Source organism: Staurois parvus, unplaced genomic scaffold, assembly GCF_062004578.1.
Source record: "Staurois parvus isolate SC_StPar_1 unplaced genomic scaffold, SC_StPar_1.0 ptg001291l, whole genome shotgun sequence".
Taxonomy (NCBI): Eukaryota; Metazoa; Chordata; class Amphibia; order Anura; family Ranidae; genus Staurois; species Staurois parvus.
Window position 1 is genome coordinate 46890 of NW_028319087.1, and position 27783 is coordinate 74672.

At 43.5% G+C, this 27783-nt stretch overlaps 2 protein-coding genes across 3 annotated transcripts in view; both read right to left on the reverse strand.

The window, feature by feature from the left end:
• Window positions 1-27783, reverse strand: part of LOC149437411 (ubinuclein-2-like) — a 155973-nt gene that overhangs the window by 15381 nt on the left and 112809 nt on the right. The window contains exon 9 of one of the 2 annotated variants that reach the window (XM_089660941.1): window positions 7497-8220. The exons of the other annotated variant lie outside the window; for it this stretch is intronic. Within the exon in view, the coding sequence (XP_089517067.1) occupies window positions 8122-8220 (99 nt within the window). The 3' untranslated portion in view covers window positions 7497-8121. Of the gene's footprint in view, window positions 1-7496; window positions 8221-27783 lie in introns of those variants that run through there. 2 annotated transcript variants of the gene reach the window in all.
• On the reverse strand, window positions 9253-10387 carry LOC149437412 (uncharacterized). The gene has a single exon (XM_089660947.1). The coding sequence runs from the start codon at window positions 10373-10375 to the stop codon at window positions 9308-9310; it is 1068 nt and encodes a 355-aa protein (XP_089517073.1). The 5' UTR covers window positions 10376-10387; the 3' UTR covers window positions 9253-9307.

The following is a 27783-nucleotide window of genomic DNA, read 5'->3' on the forward strand; positions in this document are numbered from 1 at the left end:
TCCAGGGGGGAAGTCAGGGTTGAGTCGGATGGAAGTGAGACAATTCGGAGACGCAGAAATAGATGCTGATTTGCAGGTATAGCGGAAGGCTTTCAGGGTAGGGCCTACCAAAGGGTGAGTAAGAAGGACCTGAGGCGTATGCTTCAGCGGCAGCCAAGGGATCGAAATCAGGGGTGCGGACGAGAAGGCGTGTTCTAGTTACACCCAGTCCTTAGAAGCAGAGTGGACATGCCAATCCACTACACGGCAGAGCTGGCACGCCAAATAGTAACGGTGAAGGTCAGGAAGGCTAATACCACCACTAAGTTTAGGGAGAATCAGTTGGGAATAAGCAATGCGCGGGCATTTATGGTTCCATAGGAATAGAGAACAGAGCCTCCTACAGGATGTGAAGAAGGCAAGCGGTATGTGGATGGGCAGAGTTTGAAAGAGGTAGAGAAGGCGAGGAAGGATGTTCATTTTAATTATCGCAGCTCTTCCAAACCACGAAAAGCAAGGACGGTGCCATTTATTCAGATCCCCTTGGAGAGAACGAAGAGTGGGTAAAAAATTCTTAGCATATAAATCGTCGGGGTTGCGGGTAAGCTGTACACCTAAATAAGAAAGTGAGTCCCTTTCCCAATGAAACGGGAAACGCGACTCACAATCAGAAACTACTTCCGAAGGCAAGGTGATGTTGAGAGCGAAAGACTTGGAAAAGTTAATCTTAAAGTTCGACAAATAACGAAAAAATGCAAAGTCCTTTAGTAAATTTGGCAGAGTAATATGCGGTTCGGCAAGGAAAAGAAGAATATCGTCCGCGTAAGCCGCAAGCTTATATTCCTTATCCGAGACCGCAATTCCTTTGATGTCGGGGTTAGAGCGCAACTTCCGTAGAAGGGGCTCCAAGGAAAGGACGAACAAGAGTGGAGAAAGGGGGCAACCCTGACGCGTACCGTTGCCCAAAGGAAAAGAGTTTGACAAATGGCCATTGACCCGGACACGCGCAGTAGGGCCTGAATACAGGGTCATTATAAAATTGAGCATCTTCTCACCCAGACCCAATTGCACCAAAGACTCCTGCAGATAGTCCCAGGCGATCCTATCAAAGGCCTTCTCCGCATCCAGGGAAAGGAAGAAACCGGGAAAGTTAGATTTACAGAGCCAATGTTGGAGGTTGAGGGCCTTAATGGTATTATCCCTGGCCTCCCTACCCAGGATAAATCCAGCTTGGTCCAAATGGATCAAGGAGGGGAGCAGAGGAAGAAGTCGATTGGCAAGGATTTTCGCAAAGATTTTAATGTCCACATTCAGCAGGGAGATGGGTCTATAATTAGAAACCTGTGTGGCATCCTTGTCACCTTTAGGAATAACTGTGATATGGGCTTCCAGAAGGCGATTTTGAGGTTGAGGGTCTTGAGAGAAAGTGTTGAATGCCGATAGGAAAGGGGTACCCAGGATGTCAAGGAAAGATTTGTAATATGCCGCCGAAAAGCCGTCCGGGCCCGGACTCTTACCCGGTTTCATCCGTTGCAAAGCACACTGCACCTCATTCAGTGTCAGGTCTGTTTCCAACGATGCAGCCAAGTCCTCCGAGAGGGCCGCCGGGCCGTGACGGCGGAGAAACTCGGAAATCAGGGAGGCCCTGGAATTGTCAGTGGGCAGAGGGGGATGTTCCGGAGGGAGATTATATAAGGAAGTGTAAAATTGTTCGAAGTGGGTGGCAATGTCAGGGTTAGATGTGGCCATAGTGCCATCAGAACCCCTAATTCTGTGCACCGTCATGCTGGATCTTTGTTCACGGAGAGCTCTGGCGAGAAACTTCCCACTCTTATTAGCAAATTCATAATACAGCTTTTGTGAAAGAATGAATCGTTTCTTAACCACCCTACCCAGTTCAGTAAGAAGTTGTGAGCGTAGACTCGTTAGTTCAGATAAGGTCGACGCGGCCAGAGACCGTTTATGCGCCCTCTCCAAGGAGTGTATCCTGCCCGTGAGGAATTTCAAATGTTCTTGTCTATCTCTTTTGCGCTTTGTCGCCGCTGCAATGAGGAAGCCACGGATAACACACTTGTGGGCTTCCCACAGCGTGAGGGGGGAGATATCAGGAGAGGAATTTAGGGAAAAATATTCCGTCAGATTGGAGCGTATCTCCTGTAAAATAGCGGGATCTGCAAGAAGGGAAGCATCCAGGCGCCAAAATTTCAAGCGAATGAACACATCAGGGAACCGCAAGGTCATGATGATGGGGTGATGGTCGGAAAGAACCATAGGTTCTATCGAAGCAGCATGGAGGAGTGGGAGATCCGATTGCGACAGGAAGAAATAATCTATCCTGGAATATTTATTATGGGGAGCAGAGTAAAATGTGTAGTCTTTCACAGAAGGGTGAAGGGTTCTCCAGGAGTCATGCAATTGTAGATGTTGTAGTTGTGTGCGTATTTGTTTAAGGGCCTTGAACGGCAGAAAGGAGCTACCTGAAGAGGAGTCTAACAGCGGGTTAAGTGGGACATTCAAGTCGCCCCCTAAAATCAACATTCCGGATTGGAACCCAGCCAGGGCGGTGGTAATTGAGCGCATGAAAGAAACCTGCTTGGTGTTAGGAGCATATACATTGGCCAGTGTAACAGGTCGCTTAGCACAAAAACCCTTTACAAACAGGTATCTGCCTTCTGGATCAACAAGGGAGTCCGACACCGATAAAGGACAATGTCTAGCGAGTAAGATGGCAACACCCTTTGGCTAGAGGGTTAGCAGCATGGATAACTGTAGGGAAATGGAAATTGAAAGTTTGGGTATAGAATCCTGGCGAAAGTGCGTCTCTTGGAGGAAGACCACATCCGCTTTTTGTTTACGCACGTAGGAGAGCAACATGGAACGCTTCTCGGGCACGTTCAGGCCCTTGGCATTGAGTGAAAGGCATTTCAAGGACAATGGTCCTGAGACTGAGGTGGAGGCCGACATGGTAACCCGTCAGTAGAATGCACTAGGGATGAGGGGAAAGGGAAGGAAAAAAAAAAAAAAAGGGGGAGGGGAGAATAAGAAGAAAAAGTGGAAAAGATAAACGGCTTGGGGAAGAGACCCGCTGTTCCCTATGAGAAGAAAAAAAAAAAAAAAAAAAGGGGGGGGGGAAGATAGCTAGGAAAGAAAGTAAGAAGGAGGTGGAAAGAGAAAGAAAAGAAAGAGAAGCAAGAAATGGAAACAAACTATATAGTGAAACGCGCCGTATAGACGATCAGTAGGAGCTCACAGAGCCCACTGTGTGGGGAACGAGGAGGACGCCGAAACGAGAATAAACGCCACCGCCGGCCGGTGGTCACGCCAAAATATGGAATCAGGTGAGAAAATATGTGAAGAGGCGGGAGGAGGTCGGTAGTGACAGAAGGTTTAGGAGGTTCTAGAAAAAACCGGGTAGGAAGGGTCGCATACCAACTCCATGAAGTGGCAAAGTGTAAGTCATGTGTGGGGCACTAAAGCGCAGGCTGGGACAGGAATAAATTCTGAGAGGTATAAATCAGGTCAAAAAACCGTCCCCACGCTGTCCAAGCCCGAGTGTCTGGTAACTCCAGAACACACATATAAGGGAAGGGTTGGAGAATGTGGAGACGGTCGCAAGGCCTGAAACGAGGGAAGACAAATGTAGGAGAGTGGAGGGCAAAGACGAGTATTGCAAGCATCTCCTTAACAAAAAACAAAGTTATCAACGGGTTAGCAGAGGCAAAACAAACGAAAATCAAGGCATTAACAATGAAAAACACAATGGAACCCCAAGTGGTTAGCAAATACAGACTAAACATCCCAGGGTCAGCACCAGTGAAGCCGATACTAAACAAAACACTGACCCTATACTGCAAGTGTTTATAAGTAATATAATCAATGCCCCCATCATCACAAAAGGGACGAGCATCACCTCCCCCACAACCCACTAAGATCCTTAGAGCAAAGGGGAAATGAACCTCAAGGGGACCCCGCCCAAGCTATGATCCCTAGAAGCCGCTTGACAGCAAGAGCAGGAAACAGGAATAACCCAATGAGAAGAAGGCAAGGCCAGGCGGGACAACCCTATAGGAAGCAGGGAAGGGGATGCTCAGTCATCTAACCACAGGCAAGAAGCATTAACCCCAGGAGCCACCCCAGAAACTCCCCCCACCACACCCAACCACAAACCCACCCCCCATCCGGCCACCCGCCCACCTCCACAGACCCAAATACAGTGCATAGAATACTCAGCCCTCTTGCGCCAGCACTGAAGAAATCAACTGGGCATAGCCGATCACAGAACAAGGGAGAGGCTGAGTTCAGCTGGGAGCTTCTTCAAAGATAACAGAGCGTCAGACATTGAGGCAGGATGAGGACCCTTGGGTACGAAGAGGATGCAGCAAAAGGTGGGCGGACAATCCGGAAGCTGACCACTAAGGCGGATACTTGAGCGACCAGTTCACTGGGTGGGTTCCAGGTGAGGAGGGGACAGAAGTTCAGCTGGGGGATCCGGGGAGCCAAATCGCAGCAGTAAAGAGCGAGCAGAGGGTCAAGAAATCCACATCGGAGCAACCGACTATCACACGCAGCAGGTTCTAGAACCAATGAGGCAGGGGTACAGTGGAGACACCCGCAGGGCGTCTTTCCCTTAGTGGGTGCTGGTCAGAGTCCAGAGGCGTAGATTCCCCAAAAAGCTAACAAATGACGTGTCAACTGGGAAGGGAGTCCAGCGCAAAACAAGTTGTGAGAGAGGAGGCATTCGGAGTTCCTTAGGGAAGGCCATGGGAACAACAGAAGAAATATAATGAACCACAGGCAGCTGAAAAAAATTACACAGAAGTGGCCCGATGAAAGGGGAGCGGGAGCCATTTAAGGCTCGTGCCGTTGCTTTCTGTGCGTGGGGGAGGCCGATGGGCTAGAAGCGGCCACCGCGCCTCCAATGGGAGGTCTTGGAGGAGTCGAAGGGACAGTCCGTCTTCTACGAAGGGAGTGGCCCTGCCAGTCCATTGCACCATCTGCTGAATCTGGGGTCAGGGTCGGAAGCCCTCTCAGAGACCCCTGCCAGTCCAGCAGGTCGATTAATGGGATATTCAGTGACGAGCAAAAAGATGGTAGATCTTCAGGAATTCGCAAGTCATATGTGTGGTCACCAACCCGAGCTGAAAGGCAAAACGGAAATCTCCATCTATATAGAATATTATGGGAACGGAGCGACTCTAGTAGTGGCCTCAAAGCTCGCCTTTGTAGTAGGGTCATGCTGGATAAATCCTGGTACAGTTGTATATCCGCTCCTTCGTATGACAGATGCCTTCTGATCCTAGCGCATCGAAGTATATCTTCCTTGAGCGGGAAGTTAACAATGCAGCAAATGATATCTCTGGGTGGATCCGCATCGCTCCCCCTGGGCCGACTTGCTCTGTGTGCACGCTCAATCTCAATAGGGGTCGCCGGCGGGCGACCCAGAAGGTCGTTAAAGATGGTTGTCACTGCCTTAGGTATATCAGGGTTTTCCACGGATTCTGGTACACCGCGGAGTCTAATGTTATGTCTACGGCCACGGTTATCCAAGTCTTCAATCTGCCTGTAGAACTCTCTGATAGTCGCAGTGTGGACCCCTGACTGTCTCTGTAAGTGGAGTAGAGCATTCTTGTTGCTACTGGAGACCGTTTCTACCTGAGCCAGTCTTGAGCCCATTGCGCGGATGTCTTCCCTTAAATCATTAAGGGCAGTGGTCAGGGTAGTAGCCAGAGAGGCCTTTATATCAGAGGCCACAGCTTGTAGATCTTTTAGGGATAAGGACTGTGTGGCAGAAGAAAGATCATGCTGTGGCACTGTGTCACTTCCAGCCTGCAAAGCCATGCAGGAAGAGCAGCCTGTGTCTGTGTCAGAGGCTGAGGCTGCAGAGGGAGGGGGAGAGGGGGATTGAGAGAGAGAGGGAGGTGGCTGCGGCCCTGCTCTCTGAGCCTAGGAGCTAAAGAGCTCCTTAATATGTCTCCCAGCTGGCTTGTGGCCCCTTGGGGATCGCGATCGGGTGCCGGAGAGCGTCCGGTCGTGTTTCCCCATGATGTGAGGGGTCTATCTTACCCCTCCCGCCCGCGCTGTTTGGCAGTCCGATCCGGCCGGCGGGAGCTCCTGCATTAAGCGGCCATTCCGCTCAGCGCCAAGCCACGCCCCCCGGTTCTATTGCTATTAACAAAAAGCCCTAGCATACGCTGAGGAGCTAAACCTGTAGATAGATGACTGGCATCCAAAAACACAAGGAATGCGAATTAGAGAAGGATCTTGGCGATTATATAAATCTCAACCAACCAAATAAAATAAACCTCATGTTGTTTAAATAGAATACCTTTTTTGTGAAAACAACATTTGCCCTTTATGGGAGCCCCAACATAGCGCTTTCCTATACTGAAAATTAAATTCACAGAGTTGTTAGGACAAAAAAGTGAGACTCTAAGAAAGCTCAAGATAATTACCAGCAAAAGACAACAGCCTCCACAAAACCAATAAAGTATTCTCAGTACAGTCAAGGGAAAATAGTCTTGTAAAAACTAGTATTTTGTATGAAAGTAAATATAAAATGCTTGTATGAGCTTTTTTTGGTGGTAAATCCTATAAAGCCTTGTGACCTTCAGCAAAGGTAAGACAAGACCTCAACAGCCAAGCCATCAAAGCCAGTGGCCATGAAGCAGGATGGAACAGGAGACCCTGAGAGAAAAGATCCAGATGATCATGTAGGGACCATGGAGAGTCGGCTAAGAGTCAGACTATGTTCAAGAACCATGCCCTCCTGGACCAATTTAGAGCAATGAGAAATAATTGGAAAGAATCTACCTAGCCCTCCTTTCAAACAACTGCTCTGAAGCAGGAGTTTGAAAAGGGCTGGAGGGAGAGGCAGGATGGGATGCATAAATCAGGTTGAATGGATTCCACAGAGTGACTGAACCTATTCAGTTTGTGGTTAATTCTGGAAACCATCTGATCTATGTCCGGAGTTCCCAACCAAAGATCAAGTTGTTGAAACATCTCCAGGAGGAGGGACCAATCTCTAGAATCCAGCAGCTGGTTTAGGAAGTCCGCTTGCCAATTTTCCATGCTGGAAAAGTGCAACTTAAACAGAACTAGAACACTGAGCTATGCCCCACTGATCTCAGCTTCTTGAAAAGCAGCCTAACTTCTGGTACCACCTTAATGATTTATGTACACCACTGCTGTAGAATTTGCAGACTGGACCATGACTGGCAGTCCCTGGAGCAAGGGGGTCTACAGCTGAAGGGAAGGCCGAATTACCCTGAGCTAGACCTGGATGTTTACTGGTATCTGCATTTCCTCTGTTGACCACCCCTGCTAAACTGACAGGAGTCCAGGACTTCTCCCCATATGCTAAAGATAGTTATTAAGAGGTTGTAGAATAAATTATCGTATCACCCAATATATGGTCTCCATTCAGTAGCCAAAAAAGGCATGCAAAAAAAGGGGATTTGTGAAAAGAGATTCACAGAAAAAGCAGCTACATAATGAACAGAATGTGACACTCAGAAAAATTTCCAAAAATTATGCTTTATTACACATATAAATATGACATGTGGGCAGTTGCCCTGGTTTACCATCACCTCAGTAAGAGACAATACACACAGACCTAAAACCATATAAAATGACACCAAGACCGGTCTGAATGCATGTGCAACAGAGAAAATGACTACAGGAGTCTAAAGTCCCTGTAGCACAAACGCATAGGTGAACACTTCCCAAAGGAGGTGTATCCAAAAATTATACCATAGGTATATCATGAAACAGGTTATAATAATGTAGACTAAGCTCCTACCATAATGGTTATATCCTAATCAGGGAATTTCAAAAAATATTATACTATGGATATAAGTATCACATGTATGCAATGCAGCAAGCACAGTATGCGTCAAAAAGAGAAAAGCATGCCTCTATGCCTATATGAAAAAAGACATTATATCATATATATGATGCAGTACATTCCTATGCCGGCACAAGTGGTTGGGGCCCATTCATCTGTAATGTAAACAGCTGTTTCCTAGGGCTCTTGAAATGAGAATATGCCCCATTTGTTCCCAGGATTGAGGAAAAGATGCAAAAAGCAGCACACTGCTTGAAATGGTTTCTTCACCACTACATGTGGACTACATACCACTTTCAGTAAGAAAAACAAGACACATCCCAAAAGATCTTCTGCCTGTTGAAATATACGTGGTATAACTTGTTTCCTATATAAAGCACCATGATGTCCCCATCCTGTAGTGAAACAAATAATATGTGGAAAGTCACTAAGAGAGCTTACACTCTATATAGGATATATAGGTCATATAGATCACATAGGACCATATATCTAATGTCCTGTAACAGTCCACTCACCACCTGTGCAAATGGCTAATAGGAAAGGAAAGAATGTCCTTCATGGGTACTGCCATACAAGGTCAGAGAGGCCAGGGAACCACCGCTGACATCCGCCGATATACCGCGGGTTCCAGCCCCTTCTTGGCGCCTATGCTGCTTAGGCTTGCCTCATGGCATGTGAAGATGGCTTCCTCCTTGTAGGTCAGCGTGCGTTCCACCTAATGCGCATGACCGGAAGTGACGTATGTGACGTATGACGTCAACGCGTTTCGCCGATGGGCGTATCTCACTCAGCTTCGTCAGGACCAATGAAAACACTGCATTTCAATTTCCTATTTATAGTGGGTTAAGACCCACCCATTTATGCAAAAACTATCCTGCAGTTATTCTCAATGGAAGAAAAAAAGGGGGGCTAAATACTTAGCACAGCTGCTGGTCATTATTGAATATAATTAAAAAGACAGGCGACTAGAAACATCAGAGAGAGGAAAGGCTTGGCAATTTTAACAATGCATATATAAATCAAAGGACCATGAGTTAGATATACTGATCAGTTGAAACATTACCACACTCTCACCAGAAGATGGCGATATTAATGAAAGAATTACCAGGTCTATTCATTGAGTCAAGTTCCCAAAAGAACAATATGAATTACCGCAAAGCCACCACAAGATGGCAATATTAACTAAGAATTTTCACTATGGGTTATTTTATAAAAAATATACCCAAATTTCAAATACCCATTTTATGGTATAGTTATTATTAAGGGAAAAAGGGATAATTAGCTCAACGGTCGATCCTTTCACATTTTTTGGAGCTATACTTAAATTCATAACATGAGGTCATCAATATTATTGTTATTATTCCCAAATACAAAAAAGGTTTACCTTAGTTATTTAACATATAATCCAACTATTAGTGAAGACAGAAAAATACCATAAGTTAGCCAACATATGGAGATATAAGGGTACACAACTATGTAAATCTATTTATCCAAAAATACTTGGAGATCACATTCCACATTTAACCCCTTTGGGTACAATGTATCAAGTTTATATATCCAGTATTTCTCCTTTTTAAGCAGTTCTCTGTCAAAATCACCTCTCCTTTGTGGAAAGTGCAATGCATAGAAACCTTTCACTTTTGTACCATCCAGTTTACCTCCATGATATTTAGCATAGTGTTGAGCAAGATTGCTTTCAGGATCATTTGATCTAATATCTCTAAGATGTTCACCTATTCGTACTTTAAGTTGTCTTTTGGTCTTACCAATATACATCTTTTTACAGGGACAGGTTAAGATATATAACACTCTCACTGTAGAACAATTTATGAGACTTTGAATTTTATAGTGAGTGTTGTTTCCTGAGTCATAAAAGGAATCCGTACGATCTACATATTTACAAATTTGACATTTTCCACATTTAAACATCCCCTTAGTACGTGATTTCAACCATGTTGTTTGTTTTAATGGTTGATAATCAGAATGGATAAGGAGATCACCAAGATTTGGTGCTCTTCTTGCTACCATCTGGGGGCGTTCACCTACAATCCTACTCAGCTTGGGGCATTGAGTTAAAATCTTCCAATGTTTTTCTAATATTAATTTTACATCTTGCCATTGGGCTCCAAATTGGGTTATCATTCTAACAGGTTGATCACTTACTTTGACCTTCTCATCCTTTTTGGGAGATAATAGATCCTTGCGGTCAGTTTGATATGCCCGTCTCCGAGCATTTCTAATTTGAGAGTGAGAATATCCCCTTTCCCTAAATCTTCTATAGAGGTCCTGAGCCTCCATCCTAAAATCATTAATGTTCGAACAATTTCTCCGACATCTCAAAAACTGTCCCACTGGAATCCCTGAAATCAGTGAACGTGGGTGGTAGCTTCTAGCCTCTAATAGGGTATTAGCAGCAGTTGGTTTCCTATATGTCTTTGTGAGGAGTCTTCCGTTCTCAAGTCTAATTTCCAAGTCCAGAAAGGAAATACATCTTTCATCAGATATATATGTAAGTCCAATATTAAAGGAGTTTTGATTTAACTCCTCCATAAAAAGTTTTAATTCCTCAGATATTCCTCGCCATACAAGGAACACATCATCTATATATCTTAACCAAATCTGGACATTAACAAGAAATCTTGATGATCTGAAGACAACCTGCTCCTCCCAGAAACCGAAATGAAGACATGCGTAGGCCGGAGCCCACGGTGCTCCCATACTAGTACCTCTAGTCTGTTGATAAAAGGTATTATTAAATTGGAAAAAATTATGTCGTAATGCAAAATCCAACTGAAGGAATTAGCCTTTCAGCATTACCATACCGCCTTTTTGTCTCTTGACCTGAGATCTGCCATTTTAAGATAAGAATCCATTTTGAGATTTATGTCAATACTTAAAGATGAATTTGTGTTTTAAGACTGTTTCTTACTTTCGATAAGAGTCTGAGGTTCCTCTTTTTCTTTCAGATGTAACTTCCTTTTTTCCTCTACCTAGCATAAGACTGAAAGTCTGCGGTGGGCTTTTTTCCTGTTGCAAGAGTATTAATAAACTATAGCCAGCGCTAAAAGGGAAGTTGTCTACTTTCTATATTAATGCTTGACGCATATAATAATAATTAACATAAATGCTAAATGATTGGGCATTACTGACGTATATAATATTCTGATTGGTCAATGCATACCTGTCAATTGATTGGTTCTTATATTTCCATGTATTGTTTTAAGTTTCATATATAAGTTTGAACACGGAAGAATAAATTCAGTTCCTTCTGAGATACCACCTTGTGTCTGTGTGCAATTTCCTGTGTCTCAAAGGGAACTCCGGGCCTGTGGACAGACATTGGTCAGGGCCAGGGGACTGACGGGAGTCAGTAGCTACAGGAAGGAACGAGAGGAGCCAATTCCTTTCAATTGGGGGCTCGTGTCCGGGATGAGATAATCATCCTTTTCGGTAGGTAAGATTTTTTGTCATTCTGTCAATTAGTCTGTCTTGCCGGAAGGGCTCTGATTAAAATCTCATGCCCTTAGGTAGCACCGGGCTTCGCGTCTAAAGACGCCAGTGGCCAGGCGCAAAGTGCTGTGGGGAGCACAAGGTCTTTTGGAAAAGACCAGGAGCAGTTTTGGGAACTGCACAGTCTCTTATGAGAAGGGGCTGAAAAGAGTTTCTCTGAGAAGAAACCAGGAAAAGTCCGGGGCTGATCAATTCTGTCCTGCAACTCTTTGCTTTTCTTCCTATCGCATAGAAGTATAAGATAATTTGTTTGTGTGACACAAGTGCCCAGTTGGTAAGTGTATGGGCCAGAGGTCACTGAAGGTATTGTCAACTTCCGTTGTAAGACGCACCACCCCTTTAGCTAGGCCTTATTGGCTGATGATCTAGAGAAGGTGATAGCATGGTGACACGGAGTTGGGTGCCTATGTAAATGTCTTGTTCAAATTGTGTTGTAGGCTTATTGTTAGAAAAGTGGGAGTTAGTCAGAGTCAGGATATTATTAGAAGTATTGTATATCCAGGTTATAATCTCCACTTTTGGTCAACCACTAGAGAAAGACCCAATAAATATCTTAAGTCCAGACATTTTTATAAAGTAAATTGTCATTTGGAAGTTGACCCCTGTTTTTTGGGACAGCCTATAGGACAGATTTGTAACACAGACCTTTGTAGGTGTAAAAATGGGAAGTGGTCAAAGTAAGGATAAACTCCCTCCCCCAAATGTTGGTGAGACATGTAAAGATTATGTAGCCCGTATCTGTGGGACAGATTACTATCTAGTTAACCCCTGGGTGGATAAATTAGCAGACTGGAGTGAATTCATGGGAAGTGTTGACCCGTTCCCCCGTGATGGGAGTAATGATATTTTTCATATGGATATGATTAGGGGTCTCTGTCTGGGGGATAAACAGGCTTTCCCATGGTATAAGGGAGATCCTGTGTGGGATCAGAAATACATGACCAAAGGTGGACAAAATTGGTTAGAATTTGCCCCTCTCTGGTTTCATAGACAAACTGGGAAACAAAATAAAGCCAAAGCTAGAAATGTAGATGCCACTAAAATACATGCATTAGAGTCAGAAATAGACAGACCCACACACCCTCTCATGCCATTCCCTCCCCCATATGTCCCACCTGTCCCACAGCCCACAAAACTTTATCCATCTCTTACTGAAGAAGATATTGATTTTTTAGCCGGACATTATGCAGTCCAACACCCCACTGCACCTCCAGCACCACCAGCACCAACACTTCCACAGACCCCTCAAATACCTAGTGCTGTTCACATTTCTACCACACAGCCTAGTACAGTTCAAACTCCCGCGCCCTCCCAGGGTGTGGTTCAAAGTCTTACCACACAGGGAGCGACAGGGGGAATAGCTGTTTCTTCAACTACTGAAGCAGATGACTCACTTGTTGATGAATCCGCTAGTTCAGGCTCTCTGCTGTTCAGAGCAGCTAATAGTCTAGGTATAGTGGACATGCTAAGTCCATCACACACACGCCATAATACCCAATATGGTATTGATTCCAATACACAACAGATGCCCTTCATGACAATAGGAGACAATCTATTAAAGAAACCCATTGAGATAGAAGACATAAATAGGATTGTCAAACATTGTCCAAGACCCACTGTTTCTTCAACGGCTACTGTGAGCTATTTGAAGAAAGCATGTAAAGGTAGAAACTACACACAAGAGGATATGCGCCTTATCCTCGATGGAATATTGGGACAAACTTCCCCTTGGAATTGGGGTAATGTTGGGACCATATCCATCCTAGAAGCAGGCGACATTACTGCCACAAATTATAAATTAAACACAGAAGATGGTAGGGACAATATGTGGAGAGAGGTCTCAGAAGAAATGGAACGAGCTTTCCAATCTAGATCCTCCCTCCCTACCGCAGTAGCCTGCAAGCAAAAGTCAGGAGAAACTGTGTTAGATTTTTGGAAAAGGTTTAATGAGACATGGACACAAGAGGCAGGACTGACATTGCAAGACACCATGCATAGTCTACTGATTCAGACTTTCCTGTCCAATCTAAAACCCAGTGTCATGTTAACTGTAAAACAGATGATTTCTGAATGGCCCACTTGTACCAGAGAACAATTTCAATTGAAATTGACTGAGAAAGATGCTGCCGGATGTCTAGAGATACCCAAGGCGGTGGCCACTCATTTTCAGGAAGATCCCTTTCCCCACACAAACCCACCGTACAAGAGAAGGGGGGGTTTCAATAACCGAGGCAGAGGCCGGTTTAGGGGAAGAGGGAGGAATAATAGGGGACGGGACACGGGTTGTTTTAACTGTGGGGCTGAGGATCATTGGAGAAATCAATGTCCATATGAAACTCAGGACCACGTCCAGCATAGCCCCTCCCCAGGCCAACCACAAAGGGACCTCCCACAGCAGAATGTGAGGTTTCCTATCTCTTGGCAGACACAATCACAAAATAAATGAAGGTGCCCAGAAGGTGGTATCCCAGCATTCCCGCTTGTCTCTCACTCTTATAAGGAACAACCCCTTGTATCCTTGCATATACAGGGCAAATTAACCCCATTCTTGTTGGACTCAGGCGCGACTCGTTCGAGTCTGAGTGAGGATTATTATAAGGGAGAGGTAATGAATGCTGAACCTTCTATGGGAATAAATGGGATACTGACCAAGACTTATAAAACACCGCCTCTTCCAATTTTTGACCCCATACAGGGAATCACTCTGCTAGATCACTCATTTAGAATAATACCCAATTGTCCAGTTAATTTGTTAGGGAGAGACCTCATGGGAGAGTTGAACATCAACTTGAAATCCACAAGGAGAGGTGGTATAGTGGCTCATTCTGCCAAAATGCCAATCATCCCTGCCATGACAATGATTACTAAAGAAGACCCCTCATTTCCTGCTGGAACAATTAATGACAAAGTTTGGGCAAAAAGTGCCTTGGATGTGGGATTCATTTCCTGCACTCCATATAAGGCCACACTGAAGCCATGGGCTCAACCTGTGTTTCACAAACAATACCCTTTGTCAAAAGAAAAGGAGGAAGGAATAGCGCCCATGGTGGAACACTTTCTCAAGGAAGGAGTCCTTGAAGAGGTGATTTCACCATACAACAGCCCAATAAATCCAGTTAAGAAGCCGGACGGCTCTTACAGATTTGTGCAGGACCTGAGGGCCATTAATGATCTTGTGATTCCCATTGCCCCAATAGTGCCTGATGTACCAACACTCATTTCCTCCATCCCAGCTGATGCTGAGTTTTTCACAGTGATTGATCTGACAAATGCATTTTTTTCAATCCCTGTTGCCAAGGAGACACGCCCAATTTTTGCGTTTCATTACAGGAGAAAGACCCTTACTTGGTGTAAATTACCGCAAGGGTATGTAGATTCGCCTGTGGTCTACTCTGTTGTCCTCCAGGCTACCTTAAAGCCATGGACTCCTTGCCATGGTTCAGTTTTGGTTCAATACGCAGATGATTTGCTTCTCTGTAGTGTTAATCGGGCAGCCAGCCAAGGGGATAGTGTAGATCTCATGAACTGGTTATGTGAATGTGGTCATAAAGTGTCTAAGAAAAAGCTACAATGGTGTCAGAAAACTGTTGAATACCTTGGTTTTGTTCTCACAAAAGGTGAAAGGAAAGTCAGCCACAAAAGAGCTGCGGCTCTTATGGGTCTGCCCCGCCCATTGACCAAGAAAGACATGCTCACCTTTCTTGGTATGATTGGTTACTGCCGCCAATGGATACCTGACTGTTCCTACTATGACAACATTTTGAGACAAGCCACAGGTTCAGAAATGTCAGATCTTGTGAAATGGTCAGATGATATGTGCAATGCTTTTGTGTATCTGAAAAATGCTATGGTAATAGCCCCTGGTCTTGGTCTGCCCGCATATAATCAAATGTTTCATCTGTATGCTAGGGAAAATTGTAAAACTATGGCAGGGGTCCTGGCCCAGGAGCATGGAGGAAAACTCCGCCCTGTTGCTTTTTTCTCAAAAATGGTTCCAGTACAGGTCCAAGGCATGCCTGCGTGTCTCAGAGCACTAGCATCAAGCGCTATGGTGGTCCAAATGGCTACGTCACTCACTCTGGGACATGAGACCACCTTACATACCACCCACAATGTGTCTATTCTACTCAAGAATATACATACCCAACACATGTCAGCCCAGAGACTTAGTGGATATGAGGTTATACTGTTGTCAAACCCTAAGTTGAGAATAAAATATACCTCTCCCACTTCAGGTCCAGCTCCAATTTTAAATGCCTTATTAGGCTTAAAGGGAGAGCAGGATGAAGTTGTTCCACAGCATGATTGCCTGGAATTGATTCATCAGGACACCTCCCCAAGACAGGATATGTCTTCTGTGGCTCTTCCAGAGGCACAGAATGTTTTTGTAGATGGCTCTTGCTCGAGACCCACTGACACTGTTTACCATGCAGGATATGCGGTGGTGCAGTTGCCAGATAAAGTACTTGAAGCAAAACCCATCCCATACCAGTCAGCTCAGGCCGCTGAACTGATAGCCCTTACAAGAGCATGTCAGCTTTTTGAGGGTCAGGATGTAAATATTTACACAGATTCCAGATATGCGTTTGGCGTGTGCCACGATTTTGGAATAATTTGGGAAAAGAGAGGATTTATTGCAGCAGATGGAAAATCCATCTCACATTCATCTCTGGTGAAGGCTTTACTCAAAGCCATACAACTGCCAAGATCCCTTGCTATCCTACACTGTAGGGCACACACAAATGAACAAACTGATATTGCAAAGGGAAATGCTTTAGCTGACAAAGTAGCAAAAGAGGCGGCCCTTACCCAGCCTGCCATGATCCAGATGCCAATGCTCACCCCTGAAATGCCACTGTTGGATCAAACATTGCAGGATTTACAGACATATGCTACCTCAGAAGATATTAAGCAGTGGAATGCAGCTGGTGTGACAAAAGATCCACAAACTGGACTTTGTGTCACAGAGGGGAGACCATGCATTCCAAAGGCCAGTGCACCTCTGTTCATCTCACAGTATCATGGAGTAGGTCACAGGGGATGGCAGGTTACATGTGAACTGCTGGATAATGATTTTTTCATTCCTGGCCTTCCCTCTTTGGTAAAATCATATGTGTCTAGATGCATTACATGCATAAGGAATAACCCAAACAATCCTCACAAGGCAAGACATGAACACCTGACATACCCATCAACACCTTTTACTCACCTACAGGTAGACTTTACACACATGCCAAAGGAAGGAAAAAGACAAGAATATCTTTTGGTAATTGTGGACATGTTTAGCCGCTGGGTAGAAAGCTTTGTAACCACAAAAGAAGATGCCCAAACTGTAGTGAGGATCCTTACACGGGAAATTATTCCCAGGTGGGGATGTCCACTCCAGATTAATTCTGACAACGGTCCAGCATTTGTGGCCAAGGTATGTCAGGATTTGGTGAAAACACTCAAAATTGAGTGGAAGTTTCACATTCCTTACCACCCTCAGAGCTCAGGTATAGTGGAAAGGATGAATAGGACCCTCAAGGATAAAATTAGGAAAGCTACTGGAGGTACCTTTGCAAACTGGAAGAAAGTATTGCCTGCAGTTTTGGCAGAGGTAAGGATGACTCCTTCTAAAAAGACAGGTTACTCCCCCTTTGAGGTTCTAATGGGTAGACCCTTTCCCACTCCCTGGGCCAGACAGCCACTCATGGTAGAAAGAGGGGATTTGGAATTGATTCAGGAGGAATATGTGAGAAAACTTATTGAAACTTTGGACAAGGTTGAAAGAAATGTTGCTCGCACTTTTCCTCTTTCTTCACAGGAACCAACTCACTCTTTCCAAGTCGGGGACCGTGTGGTGATACAAGCCCTCCATAGGAATCGGAAGCAAGAGTATCCCTTTGGGCCCCCCACTTCTGTGATCGCTGTCACCAGGACCGCTGTCCTGACTGAGGATTCCAAGGCCTGGATCCATGCCAGCCGTGTAAAAAGGGTGAACCAAGCCCCTAAGAAGCAAGACAAAGGCAAAGACACAGATACAGAAGAAGAAAAAGGAAGTGAAGCCGGTGTAAAAGTCTTTGAAGAAGATGACCTTTCTGATGCTCTCACAGAACTCTGGGCAGACATTTTGCTTCCTCATACTAGCAGCCCTGACTGTGTTCCTCCCAGTATGGACAATAACTAACTGTATTTATCACCCAGATGATTATGGAGTGATTAAGAGTATATGTAATACCTCCATCCAAGCTAGTGACCCAGATAATGCAGAACCAGTGCACACACAAAACCATAGTACACAACATTCTAGTGTCAGAAAGAAACGAAGTCTAACCCGCACTAAGAGAAGGATGAGAAGAATGTCCTTTGTACAAGATAAGGGATGGGGGTTACAGGAAACACCAGTCTTGACTACTGAGGATGTAAATCAGACCATAGTGTTTACTCTGACTAAAAACCAGGTGTTTGACCCGACTAAAGTTACTTATGATATTGGACCTTATAATGTGTACATGTGTGGGAGGAATAAGCCCTGTGGTTACTGGGAGAATATATGGTGGACAACAGACCCTCATAAATGGGAGACCCAATCAGCTAGAATTCCCCTAGAGGACATAGGCACCTATCAAAGAATCTCTATAGCAAAAGGCCAAGGGAATATCATTTTCACAATAAGGAACCCACAGGTCAGAGATAGTGGAGAATATAGGTTGGGAATAACTGTGTCAGGAACAGACCCCTGGGCCAACCTCATATTACAGGTAAAACCCTCCCCAAGAGTCCATGTCAATACCATAGACAATTCATTCCCCAAAGTTAGGAATCGACTGGATAATGAGGTGACAGGAGTAGTGATGCAATCAGAAGACAGATTAAGCATTGAAACTGGTTACTCTGACAAAAATGAATGGATTGAATGGGTGAGATGGACCACTAAAAGTAAGGGACAGGGAGACTGTGTTTCATGTGCCAATCCCCGCCCCCTACTTGCCACAGTTCCTTTGTTAGAAGAAGAAACTAATATGTCCTGCCTAATTAGAATGTATAAAGATAACATCACTGAGAAGGAATGTTCTGATTTTGTTAAGAAGTTCCCTGTTACCGGATTACGAAATTTACCTTTGGCCTCTAAACCGGTACCAGGAAATTTTACCTGCTTTGAACATGATGATGCTAAGGGTAAAGATTTAGGTACATTCCCACCTAATTACTGTGTTAAGACCATCCGCACCTCCGCAGAAGGCTACCGGAAGGAATGGTTTCAGGACCACCGGCAGCAACTGTCGGATGTGTGGTGGCTGTGTGGAGATATGAGACTCAGAGCCAGACTCCCCAGCAGATGGAAGGGAAGCTGCGCTCTGACCCATCTTCTCATGCCTTTCTTTATGATCAAAGTAGAAGATGGGATAAGAAGCTTGCCCATCTTGGAAAAATCCAGATCTAGAAGGTATAAAAGAAATGCACCCCGTGGTTCCTTTGATAATAGAGTTTACATAGATGCTATAGGTGTACCAAGAGGAGTCCCTGATGAGTTTAAAGCTCAGGACCAGATTGCTGCAGGGTTTGCCTCTATTGCTATATGGGTACAGCCTAACAAAAAGGTGGATTGGATTAATTACATTTATTATAATCAACAAAGGTTTGTTAACTATACTAGAGATGCTCTAAAGGGGGTCTCTGCCCAACTTGATGCAACATCCCTTACTGCTTGGCAAAACCGCATTGCTCTTGATATGTTATTAGCTGAGAAAGGAGGAGTATGTAAAATGTTTGGTTCCTACTGCTGTACTTTTATCCCCAATAACACCGCTCCTGATGGAAGCATTACTAGAGCCCTTCAAGGCCTCCAAATGTTGTCTGAAGAATTGGCTGAAAACTCAGGAGTAGAAAATCCACTAGCTGGTTTTTTTGAAAATTGGTTTGGTAGATGGGGAACTCTGATGAAAACTATGCTGATTTCTATAGTAATGGCTGCTGCAGTATTAACTCTGTGTGGTTGCTGTTGTATCCCCTGCATCCGAGGTTTAATGCAGAAACTTATTGACGCCACCATTACTAGAACCATGTGGAATCAGTGTCTTGATAAAGGACCTACTAAGGGCCCCAGGTACCAACCTGTAAAAAAGGTGTAACGTCACGTGCGTGACCTAAGAGGGGGTTTGAAGGAATTAGCCTTTCAGCATTACCATACCGCCATTTTGTCTCTTGACCTGAGATCTGCCATTTTAAGATAAGAATCCATTTTGAGATTTATGTCAGTACTTAAAGATGAATTTGTGTTTTAAGACTGTTTCTTACTTTCGATAAGAGTCTGAGGTTCCTCTTTTTCTTTCAGATGTAACTTCCTTTTTTCCTCTACCTAGCATAAGACTGAAAGTCTGCGGTGGGCTTTTTTCCTGTTGCAAGAGTATTAATAAACTATAGCCAGCGCTAAAAGGGAAGTTGTCTACTTTCTATATTAATGCTTGACGCATATAATAATAATTAACATAAATGCTAAATGATTGGGCATTACTGACGTATATAATATTCTGATTGGTCAATGCATACCTGTCAATTGATTGGTTCTTATATTTCCATGTATTGTTTTAAGTTTCATATATAAGTTTGAACACGGAAGAATAAATTCAGTTCCTTCTGAGATACCACCTTGTGTCTGTGTGCAATTTCCTGTGTCTCAAAGGGAACTCCGGGCCTGTGGACAGACATTGGTCAGGGCCAGGGGACTGACGGGAGTCGGTAGCTACAGGAAGGAACGAGAGGAGCCAATTCCTTTCACCAACAACTCACTAATAAATTCATTCTGTCCTCCCAAAGTAGGGTATGTTTTATCAAGGAAGTAAGAGGCCGATCTCACACCACATTCATGTGGGATAGAAGTGTAAAGTGATTCCACATCTATTCCTACAAGAATGGAATTTTCATTGATAATCATATTCTCAATCTTAGCCAACACATCTTTAGTATCCCTTACATAGGAGGGAAGATTAGGAACCATATCTTTAAGAAACAGATCTATATATTTCCCTGTTTTATCTAGGGGACCATTGATAGCAGAAACAATAGGTCTACCCGGAGGATTTTCTTGATTTTTGTGTATTTTAGGGATAATATAAAAAGTAGGGTGATTAAATTCTTCAGTTCTCAAATACTCATACTCTTTTCTAGTTAACAAACCCACTTCTTTTCCCAGTGTTAAGATGGAATTTAATTTTTTTGCCACCATATGAAAAGGATTAGTGGCTACTTTCCTATAGGTGGATGAATCACTTAATAAGCGCTTCACCTCCCTGACATAGTTCTGTTCATTTAAAATCACTACATTACCCCCTTTGTCACTTCTCTTAATTACAATATTCTTAGTCTCTTTTAATTCTTTAAGGGCTTTTCTTTCTTTTTTTAGTAAGATTGTCACCAATTGGCATTTTCCACTCAAGATTTTTAAGATCATCAGCAACAAAGTCTAGAAATGTCGAGATCCTCATGTTGGAACGAATTTTCGGCATTTTCGTCGATCTAATATTCAGATCAACCTTTCTAATCACATTACTGCGATTATCCAAATCTATTTCGCTCTCATCACCATCCTCACTTTCCTCCATGAGAGATATCAACATATCGAGCATCTTGCGGTCCTCCATGGACGGATCAGAGGCCATATCCTCCAACATAATGGGATTACCATGTATCATTCTCAAGAAAACTTTTCTTAAAAACAAATTAACATCTTTAAATACCTCGAACTCGTCCATGGGGGTCACTGGTGAAAAGGACATACCTTTATTTAATAAAGAAATATGTTCCCTTCTGAGTGGAAAATTAGCCAAATTGATTACCTTTTTATCGTGAATATTTTCATCTACTACCTCCTCTGACTTCTTGTTCTGCCCTTGTCTTCCTGATGTTTGTTTTTTAAGGATTCCTCTACTTTCTTTTTGGATCCTCTTCCCATCTGTAATTGATTGGTACGAGGAGGTTCTCCATTTTGTTGGTCTAAAAAAGAAACAGATTTCCCAAGATTTTCAGAGTCACTTTCACTAGACATGGTTTCCCCCATTGATCTAGAGTGTGAACGAAATCCTCTTCGTTTAGATCGACTTCTACTTCTTTTAGTAGTGAGATCAAATATCTCACCCGTTTCCCAGTCCTTAAGGTCACGTCTAAATTTAGTTTGTTTAGTAGTTCTAAGATTTTTTTGTACTTTTTCAACTTCCTTTTTCAGTTGCTCATTATATTTTTCAAAGTTCTCCTGATTTTTAAAAGGATCTAGTCCAGATGCACTTTTACTGATAGCCTGATCCAATTCTTCAAGTTGTAGTTTTTCCTCCTCAACTATAAGTTTCATACCATTAATCCCATGTTCTATGCATAGCACTTTCCATTTCTCTAGAAACCTTTCATTATGTAAATGTTCAGCTGGAACTACCTTACTTCTCAGGCCACGTGGGATAATACTCTGTCTAATGTAGGCTTCCAAGAAGCATACATCCCATTTCCGGTTAAGACGTTTAATAACAAGCTTTTTATGTTCCCGAAACTTAATTTTAATATCCTCATCTTCAGTAGATAAACCTGGGCCTTCTGCTGCAAAGGCTTGATGCATCCCCAGCCTGACAGGCAGGCATCCATCCTTCATACTTTCAACAGGACAGGGAGAAAAGATTTCCCCAATCCTGGCACTTGGTTGGATAATCGCCATTCCAAGGATAACCCGATTTTGGTGTTCAGAGACATACGGCAATCCAAGGACAGAGTCCCAACCCCAGCAACCTCATGCAGAAGTGAAAAGAGGACGTTCCAGGGAAACTAAAGTGGAACTTCATTTTCTCAATCAACATTGACTATTTTTAATCCTTATGTGGCTAGGATTAATAAATAGATGGGAAAGTATATATTTACTTGTTTTAAACTTTTTGTTTTACATTGCTTCAGTTACTTCCTAGTTTTCATGTCTAGGCAAATTACGTCACACATCCCAGCAGTCATTAGGGGAGGGAGGGTTTTCAGCTTCGCATATGCCTGAGCTAAGGGCAGATGGATTCCAGGAAGTAAACAATACATGAATCATCTGCCTTTACTCAAGATGGCCACTGCCCGAAATGCCAGGGGGTGTTTTTCAAAGTAATTTCTCATCAAAACAAAGCATACTAATACTATTTTGCTGGGTGCAGTAGGCATGCTTGACTGCATGTAGTGTGGTGCCAGAAAGACACAAAAAGGGCTTGTAGCATCTGGACACTTTTGAGATCAGAGATATCTCAGAACCATATTTTCCCAAAGGTAGGTTTGTTGCATGTACAAAACTAAAGAAAAGTATAGGTATGCACACCCATACGGCATCTTCCTCAAAAAAAAAAAAAAAGCTGAAGGAACCACAAAACAAACAAGACTGTAAATCTGACCCTTACCCCAAAGCCCGCCCAAGATCCTCCTCCAACCCCTAAACCCAGCACTTATACTTCCCCCTTGAATAGAACCCCCCCACCTGCCAGCTTCCCTGGGTAACCCACCCACTCCTAACTAATCCCCCCAAAAAGATGGTGCACTGCCCATTAAAACCACCACAAGATTCTACCTGTCATAGTGGGATACCTGCTGCGACCGCACACATATGGCTATATCATTCTTAAAAAAAAGAAAAAAAAAAGTATTGAATCACAAAGCAAGATTGTAAATGCATCAACAGGTATGTTAATCCGACCCTTATCCCACTGCCCACCCAAGATCCTAACCCCCAGCACACCAGCTGAATTTAGTCCTGCTTGCTCTATCTTGGATATTGCACAGGACAGCACCTATAGTTGCTTTTAATAGCATCTTAATTACAGACTGGTTCCAGTGTTGTTGCTGCTACAGTTACTTATAGGGCTGTTACATATATGATGCAACCTGTTTGTCTCTTGCATCCACGGCATACGCTACACACATGCCTTGCACAGAACCTTAAATAACTGCAGCTCGTCCATCTATGACATTCAAATCACTATGCATCCACTCATCATTGCCAGCAATTGAGACATCATTTCCATGTAGATATTACTAATGGAATGGATTGATATGATACCTGAGACTTTCATTGCACTACCATGTGCATCCTACTGAAGATTACTACCGAGCTTAACATCCATCCATCCATTAGGATATGTCTGTTGTGACTGCAGTGGTTCCCACTATCATGGGAAGAATCTTGCAGTGCTTTTAGGGGAGGTACACCATCTTTCTTTGGGGGTATTAGTAAGGGGAAGCTGATGGAGGGGTTCGGGGGGGGGCAAGTTACCATTCAGGGGGGGAAGTGTGGGTACTGTGGGGTAAGGGTTGGATTAACATACCTGTTATGCATTTACAATCTTGTTTTGTGATTCAATACACTTTTTTATGAGGATGTAGCCATATGGGTGTGCATGCCTATTCTTTCTCTTTAGCAGTGTTTTTAGGTGACACCCTACCTATATGTTTTGGTGGAACATACCCATGTACTACACTGTATGGGTGGGCTCCACGGACCATCTTTGTTGTTTGTCTGTTGCCTGCCTAGGTGGGATTGGGCTCAAAGACTTTCTGAAAGGAAGATTTTTGTCTTGCCCCTTGTCTTTCTAAAAAGAAACAAAGGAACCCTTCTTGATTAGAGACAAAGACAGCTTCCACCACTTCTTTAGAGCTAAGACCGGACCGTGCTAGTTCCTTCAGTGTTTTTTTTTTATAAACTTATCCAGAGCATTACCAAAAGGCATTTACCCTTGAAAAGCATGCATTCAAACTACTTTTTGCAGTGGAGCTTAACAGACCAGCATTTAGGCCACTGCAATTAAAATTACACTTAAATTTTGTTGTGCACATATTCTAACTTTTTTTTTTAAATTAATGTGTTTTTGGTTTTAATGGAAAACGCTATGGAAGTTGTATTTTTACTATAGGCTATCCTTAGCCTAGAGTGAGGAGGAGATAGAGGGGAAGAAAGGAGAATAGTTCCATGTATAGCCCCTGAAGGAGAAGGGTTGTTCTGATCTGCAAAATTTGAGAGCACAATCTGGGTGAAGAGTCTGCATTGGATGGTTGTGTGAATTACTGGTATTTTGCAATATTTGATTTCTGGATTTCAAGATCACCAATTTATTTTCCAACATGGACTATTTTTATATTTTACAATATAAAATGCATTTGTGGAGGAGATAATATATAAGATACTTTGTTGAGAATCATTTACTGTAAATGACTGCCTGAAGTCTGGAACCCATGGACATTATCAAAGACTGGGTTTCCTCCTTTCTGATGCATTGCCAGGCTCTAACTGCAGCTGTTTTCATTTGTTCTTTGTTTGTGGGTTTTTCTGCCTTTAGTTTTGCCTTCAGTAATTTAAAAGCATGCTCAATTGGGTTGAGATCAGGTGATTGAATAGGCCATTGCAGAATATTCCACTTCTTTTCCTTCAAAAGCTCCTGGGTTGCTTTTGCAGTGTGTGTTGGATCATTGTCCATCTGTACTGTAAAGCGCCGTCCAATCAACTTTGCTGTATTTGGCTGAATCTGGGCTGACTGTATATCTCAAAACACTTCAGAATTCATCTGGCTGCTTCTGTTTTCTGTCCCATCATCAATAAACACCAATGACCCAGTGTCACAGGAAGCCATGCATGCCCATGCCATCACACTGCCTCCACCATGTTTTACAGATGACGTTGGGTGCTTTGGACCATTATTACTATTATACAGAATTTATATAGCGCCAACAGTTGGATCATGAGCTGTTCCAAGCCTTCTCTACACTTTTTTCTTCCCGTCATTCTGGTACAGATTCATCTTAGTTTCATCCATCCAAAGAATGCTTTTCCAGAACTGGTCTGGATTTTTTTAGATGTTTTTTGGCAAAGTCTAATCTGACTTTTCTATTCTGGCTTATGAATGGTTTGTACCTTGTGGTGTATTTGCTCTCATGAAGTGTTCTCTTGATTGTAGACTTTGACAATGAAACGCCCACCTCCTGGAGTGTGTCCTTCACTTGTCTGGATGTTGTGAATGGGTTTGTCTTTACCATAGAGAGGATCCTGCGATCATCCACCACTGTTGTCTTCCATGGATGTCCATGCCTTATGTTGCTGAGCACACCAGTGTGTTCTTCTTTCCTCAGAACGTACCAAACTGTTGATTTGGCCACTCCTAATGTTGCTGCTATCTCTCTGATGGATTTGTTTTTGAATCCTTACAATGGCCTGTTTCACTTGCATGGACAGCTCCTTTGAACACATGATGTAGGTTCACAGCAATAGATTCCAAATGCAAATAACACACTTACAATTGACTCTAGACCCTTGACCTGATTAAATGATGAAGAAATAAAGAAGGAGTAAGCGCACACCTGGCCATGAAACAGCTTCTGATTCAATCGTCCAATTGCTTTTGGTCCCTTGAAAAAGGGGGAATGGCTACTCTTAAGAGCTAGAATTCCTAAACCCTTCCTCCAATTTGGGTGTACCTACCCTAAAATTAAACCCAAGAGTGTGTACTTTCAGTTCACATCCATTATAAAACTATAGCTTGAATATGTTTTTATAAATACCTGAAAAATACTAAAATTGTGCCTGTGTCCAAATATATATGAACATAACTGTACACTGATATGAAGTGGGTAATGTGTTAGGAACGTAAAAATGCCCCATCATTTGATGAAAATTAAATTCAGTCCTCTGTAGGTTGATAATTTTTAAGACACCCTAAAAATCAAAGCAAAAAAATGAGTCCACTATGCTGAAATTTTATTGCAGCAACTCAAAGTGGTACTCAGTACTTTGTGTGGCTCCCACATGCTTGTATGAATGCCTGAACACGTCGTGGCATGCTTCTAATGAGGCAATGGATGATGTCCTGGGGTATTTTTTCCCAGATCTGGACCAGAGCATCACTGAGCTCCTGGACAGGGAGGTCCAATCTGGTGGCGTTGGATGGGCCAAAACATGATACCCCAGAGGTGTTCTATTGGATTTAGGGCTGGGGAGCGTGGGGGCCCATTCACTGGTATCAATTCCTTCATCCTCCATGAACTGCTTGCATACTCTCGCCACAGGAGGTCGGGCATTGTTGTGCACAAGGAGCAACCCAGGACCCACTGCACCAGTGTAGGGTCGGACAATGGGTCCAAGGATTTCATTCCGATACCTAATGACAGTCAGGGTGTCATTGTCTAGCCTGTAGAGGTCTGTGCGTCCCTCCATAGATATGCCTCCCCAGACCATCTCTGACCTACCACCAAAATGGTCATGCTGAACGATGTTACAGGCAGCAGAACATTCTCAATGGCTTCTCCAGACCCTTTCCCATCTGTCACATGTGCTCAGGGTGAACCTGCTCTCAGCTGTGAAAAGCATAGGGGCCAGTGGAGGACCTGACAAATCTGGTGCTCAATGGCAAATGCCAATTGAACTCTATAGTGCCAGGAAGGTGAGCACAGGGCCTACTAGAGGACATTGGGCCCTCAGGCCACCCTCATGCTACCAGTAGTGACACTGACCCTAGCCAAACGCAAAACTAGTGAAAAACAGACAGAAAAGATGAGTAGGGAAAAAAATGTCAGTGGCCTCCACCTGTAAAACCATTTCTGTTTTGGGGGTTGTCTCATTGTTGCCCATCTAGTGCACCTGTTGTTAATTTCATTACCAAAGCAGCTGAAACTGATTAACAACCCCCTCTGCTACTTAACTGACCAGATCAATATTTTTTTCAGGTACTTGTATAGCGCCGTCAATTTACGCAGAGTTTTACATATATATTGTACATTCACATCAGTCCCTAACCCTCAAGGGGCGTACAATCTAAAGTCCCTGACTCACATTCAAACATACATATACTAGGGACAATTTAGACAGGAGCCAATTAACCTACCAGCATGTCTTTGTAGTGTGGGAGGAAACCGGAGTTACCAGAGGAAACCCACGCAGACACAGGGAGAACAAGCAAACTCCAGGCAGGTGGTGCCATGGATTCGAACCAGCAACCCTAGTACTGCCAGGCAGAAGTGCTAACCATTTAGCCACTGTGATGCCAATATCCCAGGAGTTTCATTGACTTGATGCTATACTCTGAATATATATTATATATACACAATACAGCAATATATATTATATATACACACACATACATACATACACACACACAGTGAAGGAATTAAGTATTTTATAACCTGCTGATTTTGAATGTTTGCCTACTCACAAAGAAATGATCAGTCTAAAAATTGAATGGTAGGTGTATTGTAACAGAGACAGAATAGCAACAAAAAATTCAAAAGAAATGCATTGTCTAACAAATTATGCACTGATTTGCATGTTCATGAGGGAAATAAGTATTTGATCCCCTTCACAAAACATGACTTTGTGATTGCCAACAAGGGATTTGCCAGTACTGAGGTCAGACGTTTCCTGTAGTTGGCCACCAGGTTTGCACACATCTCAGGAGGGATTTTGGCCCACTCCTCTTGGC

Coding starts and splice junctions, on each gene's coding strand:
- LOC149437412 (XM_089660947.1), bottom strand. CDS start 10,375: ATGGAGGAGTTAAATCAAAACTCCTTTAATATTGGACTTACATATATA.